General features: G+C 41.0%; 1 protein-coding gene across 6 annotated transcripts in view; it reads left to right on the forward strand.

Moving 5' to 3' along the window:
- The first annotated feature begins 932 nt into the window (after positions 1–932).
- The window catches only part of tex2 (testis expressed 2), a 23,860-nt gene continuing 5,434 nt past the window's right edge, over positions 933–19,358 (forward strand). For 2 of the 6 annotated variants that reach the window (XR_004948337.1, XR_004948338.1), the window contains exons 1-8: positions 934–1,488; positions 1,905–1,968; positions 12,442–14,167; positions 16,139–16,339; positions 17,437–17,797; positions 18,314–18,576; positions 18,702–18,845; positions 18,926–19,025. Coding sequence is in view for 4 of the 6 variants with exons in the window: in XM_024272120.2 (XP_024127888.1) it covers positions 12,464–14,167; positions 16,139–16,339; positions 17,437–17,797; positions 18,314–18,576; positions 18,702–18,845; positions 18,926–19,025 (2,773 nt within the window). In the remaining 2 variants the exon portion in view is untranslated. Of the gene's footprint in view, positions 1,489–1,904; positions 1,969–5,506; positions 6,255–12,441; positions 14,168–16,138; positions 16,340–17,436; positions 17,798–18,313; positions 18,577–18,701; positions 18,846–18,925; positions 19,026–19,358 lie in introns of those variants that run through there. The other 4 variants (XM_024272117.2, XM_024272119.2, XM_024272120.2 and 1 more) reach the window with 3 other exon arrangements.

Consider the following 19,358-nt stretch of genomic DNA (forward strand, 5'->3'; position numbering starts at 1 on the left):
ATTGAACATTAATAATACCCAGCGGAATAATGAAATGCAGTTTGTTTTTTTAATCATATTATTACTTTTAATTTGCTTAACTCACAATAGTCTGAACTCACTAGTGATTTATCCAATCACATCTTCTGTTTACAATGACACAGTAATGACACAACTCTTCCATTAGTTTCAATCAAAGTTTACAGTAAAAGTTTGAAAAAAGTTTTTAGATATAACATTTTTAGTTTAGTTTAGTCATGGCACATAATTGTGTTACCCCTGTGAAATAAATCTGTGAAACTTAGAGTACTGCTTTGCCTAGTTTTATTTATTTCAAACTTGTTTTTGGATTCACACAATTTTATTTGGTCTTGTTTGATCTATTGTGGTTAAAAAAGGGGCAAACTTGACAACTAGGAATTAAGTTTTTTTTCGGACACTTTCAGGGTTATTGTGAAATTGTTGTACACAATACAAGTAAAATACATAAAAAAGATCCTGCAGTTGTATTAGAAGAATTTATATCAAGCATGCTACGTACAAAAAATAAAAATTAAATAAACAGTATAGTAATAAAGCAAATTGTAAAGTAGAAAAAAATGGGTCAAGAAGATCTACTAAGGGTTAAGTGGCATCAATTCAGGTTTGAATAAAGTTTTACTAATAAATAAATAAATAAATAAGGTATAATCAGAGCAGAAAGACAGACAACTTGGAGTTTGTCCACCAGAGGGCGCCTCATACTTCTCAGATAAATTTCTATTATAATGCAGATAATCAGAACTTTGGCGCTCTTTAAAATGTCAAGTAAAATTCCAGTTAAAAAAACTAGTATATTGTTTAAATTGATTTTTTTAAAAAAAAAACCTTAAAACTAAAAATAAAGTGGCTGAACAAACCATTCTCATTCAATACGGATGCGTTTGAAGTAACCCCTCTTCTCCGCTAGGTGGCAGCATTCTCAAGCAAATACAACAGGATTTCACAAAGACTCAACTTGCTCCACCAGGAAAAGCTTTCTTTTTGTTTAAAACCAACGCGGTGGTTTTCTTTCGTCAGAAAAACTAAATAGCAACAATGTGAGGCGTTTATAATCTTCTTCACGTCTCGTTTGTGTCCGTCTTCCGGCTGACAGGTGCTGCTGTGCGGGGAAACCCGCGTCTTATCGCTTCACTGCAAAGCCGTGACGCAACTGACGCTCCGCTGCTGCATCCCATTAAAACATGAAGCCGCCGCGCGCCGCGGATCGCCGTCCTCCTGGGGTGTCGGTGCCGTTCGTCTGGTGAGGTGCGGGGGTGTGGCGGCGCCGAGCACCCCCACCCCCTCCCTCCAGCCTTCACCCAAACAATACACGCCCAGATCTCGTGGATTTTGTGGCGGAAGAGCCCGGATCAACGCGGCTCGGCTCGGACTCCGGTAGGGTGGTCCCGCCACGCACCTCCCGCACCTTAAAAATCTCATCTCATCACGCAGATCGGAGGGATACAGACTGAGGATGCGATAACCACGGTGAGGTGACAGACGTTTTTATCGCCCTCGTGAGCTTTATAATAGCAGCAGATTAACATTAGACTGACATGCTGGATGGAGGGTAATTCACAGATGCACCCCGGGAAAGGGTTTGTTCCGTCAGGGCAGGTGTCTGATGCATGCACCATCCATCCCTCTGTGCAGACGGATGCATCGTCTGCACAGGCTGTGCAGACGGATGGGTGATGTATGCATCATCTCCCCTCCTCTGGGTCTCCCAGAGAGCAGAAGGCCAGCAGCCTCATGAGGAGCAGATCGCTTTACACTTTCACTGGGGGCTTTCTGACCGCCCCTCCCATCATCTGGAGTTGTCCCCAAGTGAACTTCATCCCATGAGGAAATGCAAATATCAGTGTCTGTGGTCTACATTATAGAACTGTTCTTCATTCTTATAGGCGTCATGATCAGCAAAGTGTGTCACTGCAGGCTGAGGAGACTGGATGCCTCTGAAATCTCAAGGTAAGACATCCTCCTCTTCCTCCTCCTCTTCCTCCTGCTCCTCTGACCTTGTGTGTTGGTGTTTACGGGAGGCAAAGCTGGAATTGATCCAGCGCCCGTCTTTATTGGTGTCCCTTTAGTCCATTTGCATGAGTGCCACAGCCCTATTTGTGGGAGGCTGTGCTGGCAGTACAGTTACGCTGTGACCTAAATGCAGGTTGGCCTCTGTGTGCTGCTTGTTTTCATGCTGCAGGCGCTGAACTTTAGGGTTAAACTGCAGTTCACATGTTCGGAGCTGAGAAAGGCAGCTGGAGGGGGTTTGGCAGGCCGTCTCTTAGTCAGCACCAACAACCCCTCGTGCTGCTACTGGTGTCATTAGTACAAAAATGGCCTAAATGTAGGTGCTGTGCGTGTTTTGCCTCCTCTATTGACCCGTGTGACATTTCCAGTTAGTGTTGAGCAACATGTTTTTATCTTAAGGGACAGAAGCTCCTTTTAAATGTCATCAGGGACAATCATCTGCTGTGTTGGTAGTACAAAAATAATAATAATGTTTTTAATTAGAAACAAATATCTCATTAAAATATTTAAATGTTCAGTTTTTTGTTTGTAGATAGCTGGATAGCTCCAATAAAACTCGCAATTTTGAGTGAAAACTAACTTCCACTGTGAATATCTGATCAACTATTGTCGATCTGCTGAAACTATTTCATACAAGTCCTCTAATATCGCAACCTGCACATTGTTTTCCATATATCCTGCAGCAATCCCTGTAAAAATTCTGCTCTTTTTTGTTGTCGTTGCCATGCCAACGCTTTTTTTAGTGAAGCTGCAGGACATCAAAAAAGCTCAGAAACCACGAGTTCATTTAGCATCTAATTTTTAAATATTTTTTGAAAATGACATCCTGCTCCAATACACACATTAATGGCCAAATCCAATCAGAGGACGAGAATTTAGACGTTTAATATTTTTTATTCTGTCACTGTTTTTGCCTTTGATCAGGCTGGTCTTTCATCAACCTCTTCATATTTGATAGATGGCATTAAACATTTAAAAAGAAGAGTGTGTTTCATAATATTGTAGCTTGTAGGATTTAAGGATTCAGGACTCTGAGCTCTGGGAGCAAAAGTTGCAAAAACCTGAATAAAAACTGAGCATGCTGCCGGACTCTGTCTGCTGCGGTGTTGTGTACCACCATGACTTCTTGTTTTGTGTGCAGATAACTGCCACCTTTTGATGTGCAGCCGTCCAAACGAATAAAGTTCTGCAAACATCATACACTACAGAAGCCGTAGCTGTTGCTAACTCCATGCAATCGTCTGCACATTCGGTGCTTGCTAAGATGTGATGAGAAACCGAGAGAAATCCTGAAACTGGTGCTATTTTTATTTAACTTTTTGGTGGGTTAACGTGTGAAAAAGGCAAAAACAATGGAATAAACAGGTTTTTTCCTATGGTGAGAAAGAGGAAGTTGAAAAGCGAAAGGTTGCAGAGAAAGGAGGAAGTCTTTGTTGACTAGAGGGCAAAATATGAGCAGGTAGGAGGTGAAGGTGGTGGACTTTCATCCATTATTACACCTAAAAGTAGTGGTGGCTAATTATCTTGAAAATTTACAATTTTTTTTCCAAAAACAGCTTAAACCACCAACACTGACCACAGGAAAACTGTTTGATTATTTTGTCAAAATGTTCCTTTTATCAAAGTTTTCAGGGTTAATTTCCCTCACCGTCACAAATCTACTCAAGTGGGATTTTTCTGATAGATTTCTTCTTCTCTAGTTCACTGTGACAGTCCTCTCCCCAGGAAGAAACGACACGACTGCAGGAAAACAAGGCTGTTATTTCATGGAAGTGATATGATAATCAGTGTAGTGAGTGGCACGTCATTGTCCAAAACAAGAGGCTTTTTTTAGATTCTTTGAGTTCTGAAAACTGTAGTGGATCAGTTGCTGCAAAGGATGGAGTGGACAAACTAGAAAAACAGGAAATAGCAAAAAAAAGATTAATGGTCATCTAAATGAGACTGAAGTTTTGCAAAAAAAATCTTCCATAAAAAAATAAAAAAATGTTTTTTTTCTTTTAAAAAAGAGGCCAACAGCAACAAAATCAACTAACATAAACCAAATGTTATCAAGTGAACTATGGAGAAGAGATTTATTAGTCTTTCAGTGGAGAAAGTCAAAATTACAGTAGAAAGAATTTGAAAAACATTGCTTTTAAGTTTAAAAAAGATCAAATTCTTCATTTTCCAATTAAACTCATGGGTGATATTGTCTTTCGGGACTCTTTGGATATCAATCTCAGACACCTGTGATTGTTAGTTTTCCAGGTGAGATCATTTAAAGGAAAAACAACTAAAGAAAGACTTTTCACATTTTTTAGCAGACTAACAATCTCAACCAATGTAGGTAAGAAACAGGCTGAAAAGGGCGAAATAATGAAATGCTTCAGACAAGCTACACTGTTGTGGAACTCTTGTGTGAAGGGAACAGTACATTTTATCTTTTCAAAAACATTGAATAAATACTCTAATAATTAGTCATTTGAAAATTGTGCTTTCTGTCATTTGCATTGAACATTTTTGATAAATTGTAAAAATATTGCATAATAATCAAAGTAAATCAAAGCCAATAATCAAATTTTAAGCATTCTGTTTTCTTCCTTCTTGGAAAACTGGGAAAATGGCACCTCTGGAATGTTCATCCAAGAGGCAGCTTTCTCTTCTACCTTTTTCTATGACTTCAACATAATGATAAATAAATGTAAACTTATAAATTCATGAAAGGTGTGAAGTGGATGATGAGTTGGCAGTTACCACCGTGAAATATGCTCCACAGATGGAAGTATAGGAAATCTTTAAGCCCTGAGGACTTGCAGCAACATTAATAGGGATCCATGCATATTAAATTTCAGTGCAACATTTGGGAACTCCCTGTTCTCATTTTCTTCCTATAATTTAGACAAACCTAAAGAAAATGAATCTGTTGCTCCGTGCTGCAGAACAAACATCACAGCGTGAATAAACCAAATATTTTTAACCGTTAATCTGTTTCTTTAAATAAGCCTCATTTTTTTCCCCTCTCTTGCTGCACGCCTCATGTAATTGGCCGGATTATATCTAATACCGAACCCCGCAGCTGTTTGTGGAACATCAGCAGCTTTTACACAGATTATGAATCGCCTAATATATTTGGAAGCTTTTTGTGTTCTGATCAACAAACTGTCAAACTGGGTTAAGCCGCTCTGATGTGTGAATGCAAATTGTGCCTCTCCAGCAAATAAGCCGTTTCCTCAGCAGTTGATATCTGAAGTTGTGAGGACAAAACTGATGCGAGCTGACAAACACAATTAGAGTTTGTGAAACGACGAAGAGACGAGAACTTGTGAGGTTTTGGTTCCATTTGTGACGGAAGCTTGAACGCATCATTAACTCGACCTTTTTTTTTTATTTTTTCTTCACTCACTGTTATGGAGAGAAGCTCAAACAAAAGAGGAGCCACATGAATGAGGAAGAAATGGCTTCTCTGTTGTCATGGCAACCTCCTCCTCCTTATCCGTTGACGTTTTGGAGAAAAAAGGGGTGCAGTTGTGCTGCTCCCCGGTTGTGGATTTCTCACCGCGCTCCTCCGTGGTTATGATCTGGTCTGTGGGAGCAGCTGATCTCACGCCGTGTTACTCGGTTTAATATGATGCATTAGTGTGGAGCAGACAATGATGGAGGTTTAAAATCCCCCACATTTTTTTTATTTTTTTCCCTTTTCCTGTGTCTAAGAGCGCCTGCTTTAAGTGGCCTCTCTGGTGTCAGGAGACAAACACCTCCACAGCCACTCGGAGCTATTTTAAGCTGCTGGCTGTCAGAGTACGGTCAGAGAATCCTCCTCCACTGTCGCCAGTAAAGAGACAGTCACCGTGACACGACAACCAACATCCCCTTCCTGAAGCCTTGTTGTCTAAATCTTCCTGTATAGCTTTTGTTTTTTCTTCCTGTGCCCTTTGTTTACCTCGATTGTTCTCACCTTGATGCTACACTTCCTTGTTATCTGTTTCTCCTTTTTTTTGGCTTTTTTCAAGCCTCTCAATGAGAAAACACACAAATCTGATGAGCTGCAACAGTTTGCCACAGAAGAACGGACCAACATCCCTCAAGGGACGTGTGCGGTTAGCAGCTTGTTGTCAGTTGGAATGAAGGAATGCAGTTTAGGCTGAAGCAGCTCTGTTTTTACTTCGGTCTATCCGGAGAGCGCCGTTCTTAAGCTTTTTAAGGATTTTTGCATAATTTCACCAATGGGACGAAACATAAAACAGGTAATCTTTACTACGTCGTGTAAGTTTTTAATTCTTTTACAGAAAAAGAGCTTTAAAAATTGCTTCAATTGAAAAAAATACACTAGTAAACACTGGTAAAACGTGAACAACAAATAAGTAAGATAAAATCAATCCAAAGATAATTCAATTTAACACTCTGAAATAAAAAAAAGGTGAAATTGGAGGAATTTGTGGCTTTTTGCAGGATTGCTCATTTATTCTAAACAACTTCAAAAATCTAAATTAAGTTAAAGAAAAGCATTGATGATTGTCTCTAAAGAAATGACATTTGCCCCTTACTTTAGTGACATTTTCATGAGTCGTGTCAGCTCTGAACACATGTTGCACAACTGAGTTGATCAGACCTGATAGACTAAAATACAGGATCAGCTGAATGTAATCTGCACAGAAATGATATGACACATCCTTCCAGAAGGCTGAGTCATGCATGTTTGATTGTGAAAGTGGGGTGATCGCTGGCATCGTGGTCGTGAACGGGTTGGCGTCTGGCGCAGCGGCAGGCCTCTTCTGCAGTATATTTAAGTCTGTCAGACAAAAAAAATAAATAAATACTAAACGAGTCTAGGAGGAAATAGAGACAGACAGTTGTTTTTTGGCTTTGTTTAAACCTTTTAAGCTAAAAACAATGCAAAATAAATAATAAAATGAAGAGAAATGGACAAAAAATGAAGATTGGTAAACAAGATAGTTGTTATTTCTTGTAAATGTAGCTGTTTGACGTCTGTCAGAAGATGCAGTTCAAGCAATTAGGACCCTTGATGGGACTGCGACCCGCCCCGAGCCCTACAGAGGGTATAAGAGTGTGTGTGTGGTGCGTCGTTATGTAACTGTTCTCTGCTCAGGGACAAACCTCCTGCTATTTGATGTTAAGAGCAATTTCTCCTTTTCTACCTGCTTTAGGTGCTTAAGACTTCATTCCTTCAGATTCTTCTTCTATTGCTGGTTTGTTTTGTGCACGGGTCATCCATGCACTTCTGGGTGTCATGCATCAGTATGAGTGTGTCTTAGCCGTTCGTCTGCTCCTGCAGCCTCACTTTCCATCTTTTGCATCATTTGTTCACGTCTGATCCGCCTGTCTCTCTGGATTTAGCGCTGGCGTCTTCCTGCGCTGTTCCTCTCGTCCTTCTTTGACTTTTTCTCTGTTTCCCTCAGACTTGATTTTAACTTAAACTTGTAACACTTTATTTATTTGGCAGAAAAAAAAGCTTTAGATCTTGTGTTTTTAATTGGAAAAGCAAAAAATGTTTCTTTATTCTGCATGTTTTAATTTAAAAATATACATATACAATACGTACTGTTTTGATAAGATGATAAAACTTTGCGAGAACATATTTTATAATTAAACACGTACCATGTGGATTTTTATGGCAAAAATGATCGTTTATTCATTTTTCACCAAAAAAATGGAACAAATTATGAACATTTTTAACAATGTGACTCAGTTAGGATTTATTTTCTGTTGCATTCACACCCAAATGCTGTGTAGTTCTGCATACTGTACAGTACAGCAAAGTCAGGTTAAATGTCTAAGATGGAAATAAAATCCCAGGTGACAGAAATGATCCAACATTTCAAGACTCGCATTAAGGAAACACGTTTTTCTTTTGTTGGGGTAAAAGTTTGGAATTCTCAATAGAAAGTTCTAAAAAGTTGTTTTATTTAAAGAAAATATTTTTAAAGAAGAATTGCGAGGAATATGTGGTTAGTGTTGCAGGTGGTAAAAACCTTTGAGTCTCTTAAAATCAGTTATAAGGGCAGAAATAAAATAATAGTTTCATGGCGTGGTAGTCTCTAATACAAAGAACCATGCCTGGAATTGTTAAACTTCATCCTCAGAGAATGTTTGTTCGTATATGTTGGTGGAACCAATCCAAATGTTCTGAGCAAGGATCCCCATGTTGGAAAATTCCCTAAAATCCATCAGAGATCCCGACCTAAAGTGTTCACATGCAGGTCTGTTTGTCGCAGGTATTTCCTGTTTGGAACACGAGATGAGAGGGGTTGCCAGCTGTGTGGTCACTTTGTTCAGTCTCATTGTCTCATTGTCATGTGCCACAGATTATCAGTCATATACGGATTAAGTTCTGCAGAAGTTGCAACATCAACACCATGAAAATAACAGAATGCAAAATGACTCATTTCTGATGTGTGTCACTTTTTCTTACATAAGTTTCAAATTTGGCATCATTTTGGAGCCACTTTAGGTCCAGTGTGTCCTCTATAATGTTGTTATCTCAAACACTAGTAAGTGGGCTGTATCGGAAGGAGAAAAAACCCAAACTTATCACGTCCCGATGGAGCTGAACGTCCAGATTTCCTTCATTTTGTCTTCTTGTAACAGTTTGTCTGGACAGCAGGACTTGCTCAAATTCAGTTTTTTTTTTTTTAAGACCATAATATTCCTGCAGAGATCCGAGAATTGCTTTACTGTTTTTAAGGATTTTGTGGGAAATCAGAAAACTAAAAGCTGCCATAGATATGTGAAACTTGGTTTAAAAAAGCTTTTGTAACTTGGCTCGAAACATCTGATGTCAAAACTTTTTAGCATTGGTGACTTTTCTGGTATGTTTGAGAGAATTTTGTTTTTAAAGTTTAAACTCAAAATAGAACCTTTAGACACAGCTTTACTTTAGACAAATACTTTATTATAAACCTTGCATTCAGTATCTACTTTTTTATTGGAGGGAGTGGTTGTCATCACTTGCAGATTGAAACAAATAAATAAATAGAAGCATTTTGCATCAAATCCTTCTTCTGAACCCACTTTATCCCTTTTGGGGTCACTAGGTTGCTGGAGCCTATCCCAGCTACTGTTGGGCGGAGGTGGGTACACCTTGAGCAGGTTTTGCACTAAATCAGCATTTTTAAAATGTCACTTTTGACATTTATAGTTAATCTTAGTTGGGCTCGTCAGAGTGAACTACAGGGTCGTTTGTGACCCGGGGGCCATAAAATACCAAGATCTACGTTAGATGCTTCATTGGAGGTCAGTGTGTCCTGAAAACCTTCAGACATGACAGATTTTTATATGAGCTATAATAGCTTTCTATTTTAGTTGTATTTTTAAACCACGTACTTTAACCCTTGATAGATTCAAACAATAACAACCATTTAAAAAGAAAAGGCGGATAGATATCTTGCATGTATCTTTGCTAAAAAACGTCACATTTAAGTGCATTTCTAGGACAGGATATTGATTAGATTGTAAAACGCCTTTGGTCACGTCTCCCTCTCCTCCTCGCCGCCTCGCAGTCTGTTCACCCTTTTATGTGGCTCTGTTACCTCGCTGCTTTTAACCCCGCTCCCTGTCTTCCTCTGAGGGCCCTGGCATTAGCTGATTAGAGTGGCCCTGCTTGCTTTGATTAATTGGATGAGCCTCGTCTGAGTGCCAGTCTCCTCTCCTCGGCTCCCCTGTCCTCCTCCCTCCTCTCCACAGGCAGCAGAGCAAACACGGGGCTTTCGGTGACAACTGAAACAGGAGGGCGTGTGAGCAAACACTGTCTGAAAGTTTCTTATATTTCTCCTTTAAGCTCATAAAACAACTTCAAATGATGCAAAACTGCTTTAAAGGAGAAGCCAAGTAAAACAAATAAAGAGAAAGGTTCACTGTAGATTCCAATCACTCCCAAAGGGGTGCTTGCTCTGGTCAGATTTACTCATCGGACAATGTAATTTGCATCGAGTGTGTGATGGAGCATCTCATTCCTCTTCTGACTGCTCCACGCTCAAATCTGACTTGAGAAAAGGGTTAGCAGCATCTCTCTCCACCCTGTCAACCTTCCTGCTGTTTTTAATTCGTCCTTCAGGCATCTGTCACTCCACTCCGCTGCTCTCTTATCCTTCACCTCCATCCTCCTCGTCTGCTTTAGTCGCTGACTTCCACAGCCTGTTTGGTACAGACTAACCTTATTTTCTCCCCGTCTTCTTTTCATTGGCCCCCAGTCGTGACAGACGAGCCACTTTAAAAAGGCTGCACACAACCGAGCATTCACAGGGAAAGTCAAATGTTCTGCTTTTGCCGTCGAGGCTAAATGGAATCTTTGGAGAGGCAGTGCTAACCAGGGAGCCTCCCCCGAGCAAGTGCTGCGTCTTTTTTACAATAGCAGGCAATCGCACGAGCTAACCGCTAGGTTGTTTTATGCGGCCCTCCTTCCATTACTGGCAATTTTTATCAACAAACCAGGAGGCAGGAAGCCAGAGAGGCTGAGTGCAGCTCTGTGCAAACAGCATGCTCGTGAGCTCGTGCTCTCTGTTTGATGATACTAACTGCAGATAATGGGCTCTTTATGATGTGGAACAATAAAGGATAACAGAGTGGAAACCTCATTCCTGTCATTTCAGCAGTTTTTTTTGTTATTGGATTGTGATCTGTGTGTTGTTATGGTTCTATTTCAAACACATTTCCAAGTTTGATCAATAAAATCATCAGACTCAGTCTTGATTGAGGCAGATTAACTCATTTTTGTTAGGGCTCAATGTGTACTGAGACTAGTTTTGGCAAATGTATCTACATTTTGAGGATTTTTTTCTTTGAAGTCCCACTCAAATCCAATTTTTATTTTTTTTTATTCTTGTAAAATTGTTCCTAACCCCCCAGGAATAAGCAGGAATAAGCCTCTACTAATATCCCATCATCCCTTTATTTACACTCTCTCCCGCTAGCTTACAGCCCCTCACAACCAAAAGCGAATATTAACGGAGCAGCAAAATTGGTGAGCGAAACTGAAGCTATCCAACCATACTTACATAGCAGCTAAAATGAGAAAAATGAAGATGTTAATGGTTGTATTTGTCTGCAAATGGATGCATCAAAATGCAAACACAGAGACTTTGGCCTTCCCATTTCAATTCACAACAGTTTTATAAATGGAATTTCTGGTCTGTTCCTTATTTAACACGATTCAAATAAAGAAACACAAAAGTTTTACGCTTAAATTCTTTCATATTTGTCCTCCATCATGTCAAAAATGTTACAAAAAACAGGTTAAAACACCCAAAATACAATTTTCAGTGGAATAGGTCTTTAAGGGATGGATGTGAAACTCAAATACTGAAATTAAAAAAAAAAGTTGCATGAAGTAAACCTAAAATGAACAAAGTTAGCTAAACATATAGCAATATTTGTAATGGAAACTTTCCTAACTTATCAACAACAGGCAAAAAAGGAAATTACCGCGACTACAACTGCTAATAATATTATTAATAATATTCATGATAACATGTTGTGTCTGTAGCAGTAAGAAAGAAAAGTGTAAAAATAAAGTTTGCATTAAAGCTCAGCTTGCTACGTTGGTATGTACAATAATTGATACATGAAACTGGAACTGAAAAATCTTATAAGATTGTTTGGGCCTAAAAACAAAATTAAACATTATAGTCAAGAAAAATCTGAAGCTTTGTTGCATTCATCAAAAACAAGCATGATTTTTTTATAGGCCAAAAACAGTCAAAATCTTTTTTTTTTAAAGAAACATCAAACTACTTTTTTATAGCAGCAATAAAAAGCGACTTGTATTAAAACTCAGTTTACTGCTCAGGTTGGTGCTCCCTTGACTGAGATACTTTTACCGTCTGATCTTGTAAACTGGTTTTCAGTTCATTTTCCAGGACTGAACAAAGGTGTTCATCAAACTCCCGTGTGATGATTTATCTTCATCGAGGAGGCAGGAACTTCTGTTTATGGGCTTCCAACGTGCTTTCCTTGAGCAACCACTTTAGGAGTGCATTGTGGGATTTGTAGGGTATTAGAGCCACACTCAGAGCAGCTCTAACAGTGATCAGATTATCACACGGCCCAAACATAATTATGTCACAGGCCTGATTCTGCCTTTTGGCTTTGACATTTGTGCTTTAAAGCTTTGAAACAACTTCTTAGTGGTGTGTTTGATCCTAGCGATGCACAGGATTGTTTGTTTTGCAACATGTCCTGATTGGTTGGATACAACTGATCCAGGTAATCAGCTATGAGTAGGGCATGGATATCTGGAAATCTGAGGCCCAAAGTTGCTCCGCCCTGCTCTAAATACTCCCTTCTGTGGATTTAAACCCTCCAGTCTCAGCGTTGACACTCCACCACTGAACTTTATTAGCATGAATGATTCTGTATTACTTTGCGTATGTGATCTCTATATGTGATCTTCTCCACCTTCTCGTCTCCCTCTTCCAGGCGGTGAGCCCTGTGCAGGGTGATGATGAGCAGTCAGGGCAGCAGCAGCAGCAAAGGAAGTGGCCAGCATGCTGACACTCGCCCCCTTCGCCACGCTCCCGGGCCCAAGCTCCAAGTGCAGCGTTCCCGCTCTCGTGACACCATCACCATACACTTCTCTGCTCTGGGGAAGGAGGAGGAAGACGAGGAGTACGATCTCTACAGCATAGAGGTTGGACCTGCAGCAGCTGCCCCTGTGGATGATGGATCTTTGGGGCGTCAGGGCGGAGCTGCAGGGGTGGACGAGGTGTGTGTCACCACAGGGTTGGAGGCCAAAGAGGAGATGCTGTTTGAGTCTGCCAAAGTAGAAACTTCTCTTGGAGCTCCGGTGCTACCTGTATCATCCATCAGCTCGTCTGTTCAGCTTCAAGACCCATATCTGCACACCCTCTCTTCTACCACTGCTGTTATCCCCATTTCCACCCACTCCCACCTGAGCTCCGCCCCTCCTGCGAGCTCCTCCTGGCCCACCGATCGACCAACTCATCCTCCTCCCACAAGCTCCAGCTCCTCCTCTCCTTGCAGGTCCACAGCTCTCTCGTCATCCAAACCTTTTCTCAGTCTGGTGAGGTCTCTATCTAATGATGTTGAGTCTCGAGAAGCTCCCGTCTCCACGGCGGTACCCCCACAAACACGCCACAGACAGCTGATGAAGTCTTTCGTTAGGTCTTTATCCACAGACATCTCCAAAGCCGAACACCAGGAAGGGTCTCCTCATCACCAGGTTCCCTCCCATCGGGCTCCGCCTCGCAACATGCAGCTCTTCAAACAGTTCTCCCAACCCCGGTTATCCTCCAGCCCTGTCATTGCCACTCAAGCTGGGGGGGACTCCAAAACAGCCCCCTCCTCTCCCATCATGTCCCCAGATGGCCGATCTTTTTTTAAAGTCCAAGAGGTGGAGGCCAAGATCGAGGACACCAAGCGACGGCTGTCGGAGGTGATGTCAGACCCCCTGCAGCTTTTCAGCAAGATTATGGGCGATGAGTCAGGTGTGGGAGTTGCTGGAAGCGCGCATCGTGCCAAATCGCTCTCCACCAGCGCATCCGAGCTCAGCGGAGCAACAGCTGTCAACGGACACACAGATGCTAACAGCAACTACAGCATCAAGGAAGAAGGGGGCGAAGGAGAGGAAGAGGAGGAAACGCCTACAGGAAAGGGACCCGACTCTGTTTTATTCTCTTTTCCGTCTCTGTCACTCAGTCCGGCCTCGGCCCCACCCCCCAATATTTGTAAGTCCCCTTCTCTCACTATGGGCCGCTGTTCAATGTCGGCCCTGGTAGCGCGACAGGAAGACGAGGACTTCTGTGAACTGTACAGTGAAGACTTTGATGTTTGCACTGACACGGAGACGCCAGATGGAGATCGGTCCATATCCCGACAGCCCCATACTGGGAGCACTGGCCTGTGTAGTGAACTTGATGCAGATGAGGAGAGGGAAGAGGAGGAAGTGGACTGTGTGACTGGCCTCATCTTCTTAACACAGATGATTTATTTGTACTTAATCCTTCCAGTGCCTCCATGTGTTTGTTCTGTGTTGCATGGGATAGTGGCGGGCTTTGTGCTGGCCCTGCTGGTCCTCTGGCTGTCTTCTCCTCAGCACTCCTCATCAGGGACCAGCATCAGGAGAAGGAGGATGGAGAGGTGGAACTTTGCTCAACTGGACATCAGTGAACCAGGGATTTTCAAGGTGAGGCACTGGACAAGTGAGCACTTTCTCCCTATCCCTACATTAAGCCCTTCAAATGGAGAGTTATGGAAAAGTAGTGGCTATGTCCGAATTCCTTCCCTACTGACTATAGTGCACTATAAAGTACGTTTTCCATTTTCTAGTGCTGTCTGAATCTACAATTCCAAAATCGAGTGCACTGGAAATTTCCCAGAGGTCTTTGTGAACAGCTAGCGTGCATCATTGCTCACTACATTAGTGAATATAGACCACAATGCAATGTGGTGAACAATTTTTGCAAAAAAATAAAATGAAAAAAGCGGGACGCTCTTTTACGCAGTAGGCTCGGTATCCTTCCGTGACTAGGGCTAGCTCTTCACAAAACAATTTTGGACACCCCTACCACTACAAATATCCCTACAATTGGAGGGGTAGCGGGAAGCTGGAGGGGAAGGGGAAGAATTCGGATTTGACCCAAGGCTTTCAAATATCAGGATAGAGCTGTGAAAGAAAAAGCCTGGAGCAAAATTTGCAAGATTTACACCACTTTAACATTTCACACCAAGTCTTTTCCAAATATTAGTACGTGTGCTAGTATTAGGTAGCAAATAGTCCATTATGAACACCAAACGCACTTTCAAGATCATGCGCTCAGCGCGGTCTTCCCTCCTCATCACATATCTGGGATATGTTTTTTGGCTCCACCCCTACTTCTAAACCAACAGAAGATAAGGGGGAGCTTAAAAATGTTTTTGAATATAGTCTGGATATGCCCTTTTACAGATCATTGATCAAATACTAAGAATTAACCTGTTTAAATTATCAGACACTATAAAAAGTCCTTGTTTTTTAATCAGTTTAGTTGTTATTAACACACAATTAACTCTTATTCCTTGTTTTATGTGTCAACCACTGATGCCAGATGTTACCTTCGTATAGAGTAACTCCAGGGTGGAAAATAAAAAGTAGATTAAGAAGTATAACTTTTTTTTTTCTTTTACTTTTTGTAACATTTGCTTATTCATTGAAGTATAAAAAAGTACTAACAGTTAGTTAAATTCCCCCTTTCTTTGAATCTAGAGTTGGCTGTGCAGAAAATGAACGAAACGGACTGAACCATCTCAAATAAAAGGGGAGTTCAGTAATCAGTAATGCTACTAGATTCATTCAGTTTTCATGATTTGAAAAGTAAGAAATAATTATTATTCATTGCTTGTTGAAAAAATAGGTGAAATCGGGGACGTTATTGATCCATGTGTGCCATGAACACTACTTCTGAATTAACAAAATCAAATTAAAACCTTTTTAATTTGAGTTTTTTTTTCTTTAAAAAGAAATAAAAATAGTGTTTATTGGCTTAATGCAGTTATGCAAGCAAAAACTAGATGTACTAGTACGTGTGTACCTCACTGTTGCACTGGGAAACGTTTTGGCTAGAGGGGATGGCTGTTCTACAACGGCTGATACTCTAAAAACACACTTGCATGCATATAAATGATGAAAACTAAAATGAGTAAATGCATAGAAAAACTGAAGTTTTATTAAACTAAAATGTTTTATAGTTTGCAGAATTGTATGGAGAAATCATGAAATAGGTTTTGGTTTAAAGCACAAACGGAACTGCAGCTGTACAATATTTCTTTTATTTTTTTATGTCTTTTTTGAATTTTTTTACACTTATTTACTAGATGGACACTGAAAAAAGATGATATATGTGTAGCAGATCCCCATCACTGCACTGCCTTTTTTATAGCTCCATTAAGAGTTTAATTTTAATTTCTGTTTAAATAGAACTTTTAAACAATGTCAAAGGTTTATTTTTTTAATTTTTACAACTAATTGTAAACAAAATTATGGTGTAAAAATATTCTCACTGCTCAGAAGAACTCAAAATATCACTCACAGTACACAATTCAGCTTTAACCTCAACAAACCATCAAAAAACTAAAGCAAAAGCTGACACTGAATTGACTTCTTTCCTTTCTCCGTCAGGGCTGGATGAACGAGATCTACAGCTACGACCCAGAGATGTACCACGCCACCTTGACCCACTCTGTTTACGTCCGCTTGGAGGGTTCTGTCCTGCGCCTGTCCAAACCCAACAGGAACATTTCCCGCCGTGCCACGCACAACGAGCCTAAACCCGACGTCACTTACATCAGCCAGAAAATCTTTGACCTGACTGACAGCAAGGTGAGGAGGCCACTGAGGAGTGTTGAAAACAAAAACAGATCTGGTTTCGCTCCTGAAATAAGGATTGTGCATTAATGAACGTGAGTCACAGTTGGCCACCTGGTGTACCCTTCACTGAGTTTGAATTTATGCATATTTAGTTAGCCCTTTGAACTGAAAAACAGGCGTTTGATTTACACCAAGTTTGACCCTTATATGTTTGTAACCTTCACAAAAGACAGGCACACATTTGTAAAGATGGAGGAAAGGTGATAAGGAAAATAAGAACCAATGAAGGTCAACAAAACTGTTGTTTTTGATTGATAAGATAAGTTAGAGTATTAGAAAACCTTTTTCTTAAGTTCTCTGTCATTGTTGTGATAGTAAAACAGGTTTTTGTGTAGATTTTGACGCCTTTAAAGGCAAGATAATTTTATGCTTGATGAAATACAAAAAACTGGCTATTATGTTGATTTGACCAGATTTTTTTGTTTAAAAATTAGTGAGTGAAAAAAAAATTTGATTAATATGTCAAAAATCACCATAATTTAAGAGTTTAAGCCAGAGGTGGGCAAACTACGGCCAATTAAGATATTTAATCTGGCCACCAAACTGAAATAATTATATTAATAATCCTAATTTTCCCAGTAATTCTGGTGTCTCCCCACAGATGGTGCTCTGAAAATGCATTGACCTCTATTGAGGTGCAGAAATTTTGTTCTGCATTTATGTGGTGTTAAAAAATTTGTAAATTTTTCTGACGTTCATTTTGTGTTTTTCTAGTTGGGACAGATATTTTCCCATCATCCCAAATCCACAATAACACTGCATTTTTTTACATTTCTTTTTTTTTTTCTGGCCAACATATACCCATTGGTGCAATTGGAACCAAATGAGCCGAAAAGTCAAAGTTTTGAAATAAAAATGTTCAGTTTTTAAATATATTTATATTCAATGTTAATTCTTTCTCTTATGAGGTGAATTATCAAAACATTCCGTAGATCAGCTCCTGTCAAATTTTAGAACCCTTTGGGGTCCACGGTTTGCCCACACCTGCTGAGAGCAAAGGTTCACATACTTTTCCACTGATATATAAAACTGGGAATATGTTTCCCCAGATTTCCTTGATGCCTCAGAGTCTGGCTCGAAAGCGAGTTTGGAACAAGAAGTACCCCATTTGTATAGAGCTGGCCAAGCAGGATGACTTCATGTCAAAAGCTCAGGAGGAACGGCCGGACGCCGCAGAGGACCGGTTGGCAGGGCAAGGCGAGAGGGCCGATCTCACAGACCGACCCGAAGGCTCTGCATCTACAGAGGAACAGAAGAGACCAACTTCTGGAGGAGGAGGAGGAGATCTGACAATCTACTTGTTTGGGAGGACCGGCAGGGAAAAAGAGGAGTGGTTCCGGAGGTTTCTTCTAGCATCTCGTGTGAAGTCGGAGGGGAGAGGCGGCGGCCTGGCTGGCGTTAGCAAGAGTGGTGAGATTCAGAGAATAACAGTCACAGATGGACTTACACATGGAAGAAAGAGAAAACATGGAGCGTTTTTCTCCTTCTTCCACACACACACACATAGTCAGAATAACTACCCTCTGGAGAACATTACTGCACTGCAATCAGATCTGTGCTTAAGCCTCAGCTTAGGGACTTCCAATCCCCTCGACTAAATGAACAGCTGAGTGTGAATGGGTCAGCAGGATTACAAGCACAGAAGCGGTGTATTATAGCGCTGGTTTCCATGGCGGGATACAAGCCTTTTTAAATCAAATAGTACTAAAGAAAAAAGATTCTGCTGTGAAAATCAAGTTTTTCTGAACATAATATTTGAAGAGGTCGAGAGACCGAGATGATGTGAGAAGTATGCTAATTGAGAACTGGAGTGCATTGTCAAAAAATGAATACAAAGAAGATGCTAATTACTCAAAGCTTTGAAATCTCCGTCATGAATCATTCATGATTTTACGTAAAATAGTGAAAATGGATCATCTCTTGCAGCCTTCTTGCCAGCCCACAGTCGCAGTGGAAGCTTTCAGTCTGGTGGGGGCCTGGAGGCTGACAGCAGAAGCAGCAGCAGGGGCAGCCACGAAGAGCTGTCTTCTCTCCCCTGTGGCTCCACTGCAGGATCCAAGCAGAAGATTCTGTTGGACTATAACGTCTACATGGCCAAATATGTGAACCCCCAGGCTCCACCGAGAAGCCCAGCTGCAGAAGACAGCCCAGGGCAGAGCCCTGAGAGCAGCCCCAAAACCACCAAGAAGGTACGAGACAGATGGAAGCCACAAAAAAGGAGGTTTCTGCCCCGAAGGGCTCCCAGAGGTTCAAATATAAAATCACGTAAGCTTCTTTTTTCGTAGCTTGTGGTGTAGAAACGTGTTCCCTGCAGTTACAGAGAAGTTCAGAAGAGACCGATGAGTCGGAGCTCTGGGTCAACGCTTTCCTGGGGAGAATTTTCTGGGACTTCCTCAGAGAAAAGTATTGGGCCGACGTTGTCTCCAAAAAGATCCAAATGAAGCTCAGTAAGATCAGGGTGAGTGGAACCGCTGTAATCTAACAGAAACCGCACAAACATACATACCTATTCATGCAGTTCTTTAACTTTTGTTTAAGCTGCCATATGTGATGAATGAGCTGACTCTGACCGAGCTTGATATGGGATTCTCCATTCCTAAGATCCTTCGTGCCTCCAAACCTTCTGTAGACCACCAAGGTAGGAAAAGATTGATCTTTTTTTTAAAGTTTATTCATGGTCTACAATGGAACTTAGAAGGGGCGCAACGTAACTCACGGTACAAGAACAACAGGAAAAACGAGAAGATCAAAGCCTAAAATTACTTTTTTAAATCATTTACATCATGTATTTAAGAAAACATTTATAAATTACTTCAAACCATAATTGTACACACGGTGGCGCAGTGGTTAGCGCTCTCGCCTCACAGCGAGAAGGCCCCGGTTCGAATCCCGGCTGGGACCTTTCTGTGTGGAGTTTGCATGTTCTCCCCGTGCATGCGTGGGTTTTCACCGGGGACTCCGGCTTCCTCCC

Source organism: Oryzias melastigma, linkage group LG8 (genome assembly GCF_002922805.2).
Source record: "Oryzias melastigma strain HK-1 linkage group LG8, ASM292280v2, whole genome shotgun sequence".
Classification (NCBI taxonomy): Eukaryota; Metazoa; Chordata; class Actinopteri; order Beloniformes; family Adrianichthyidae; genus Oryzias; species Oryzias melastigma.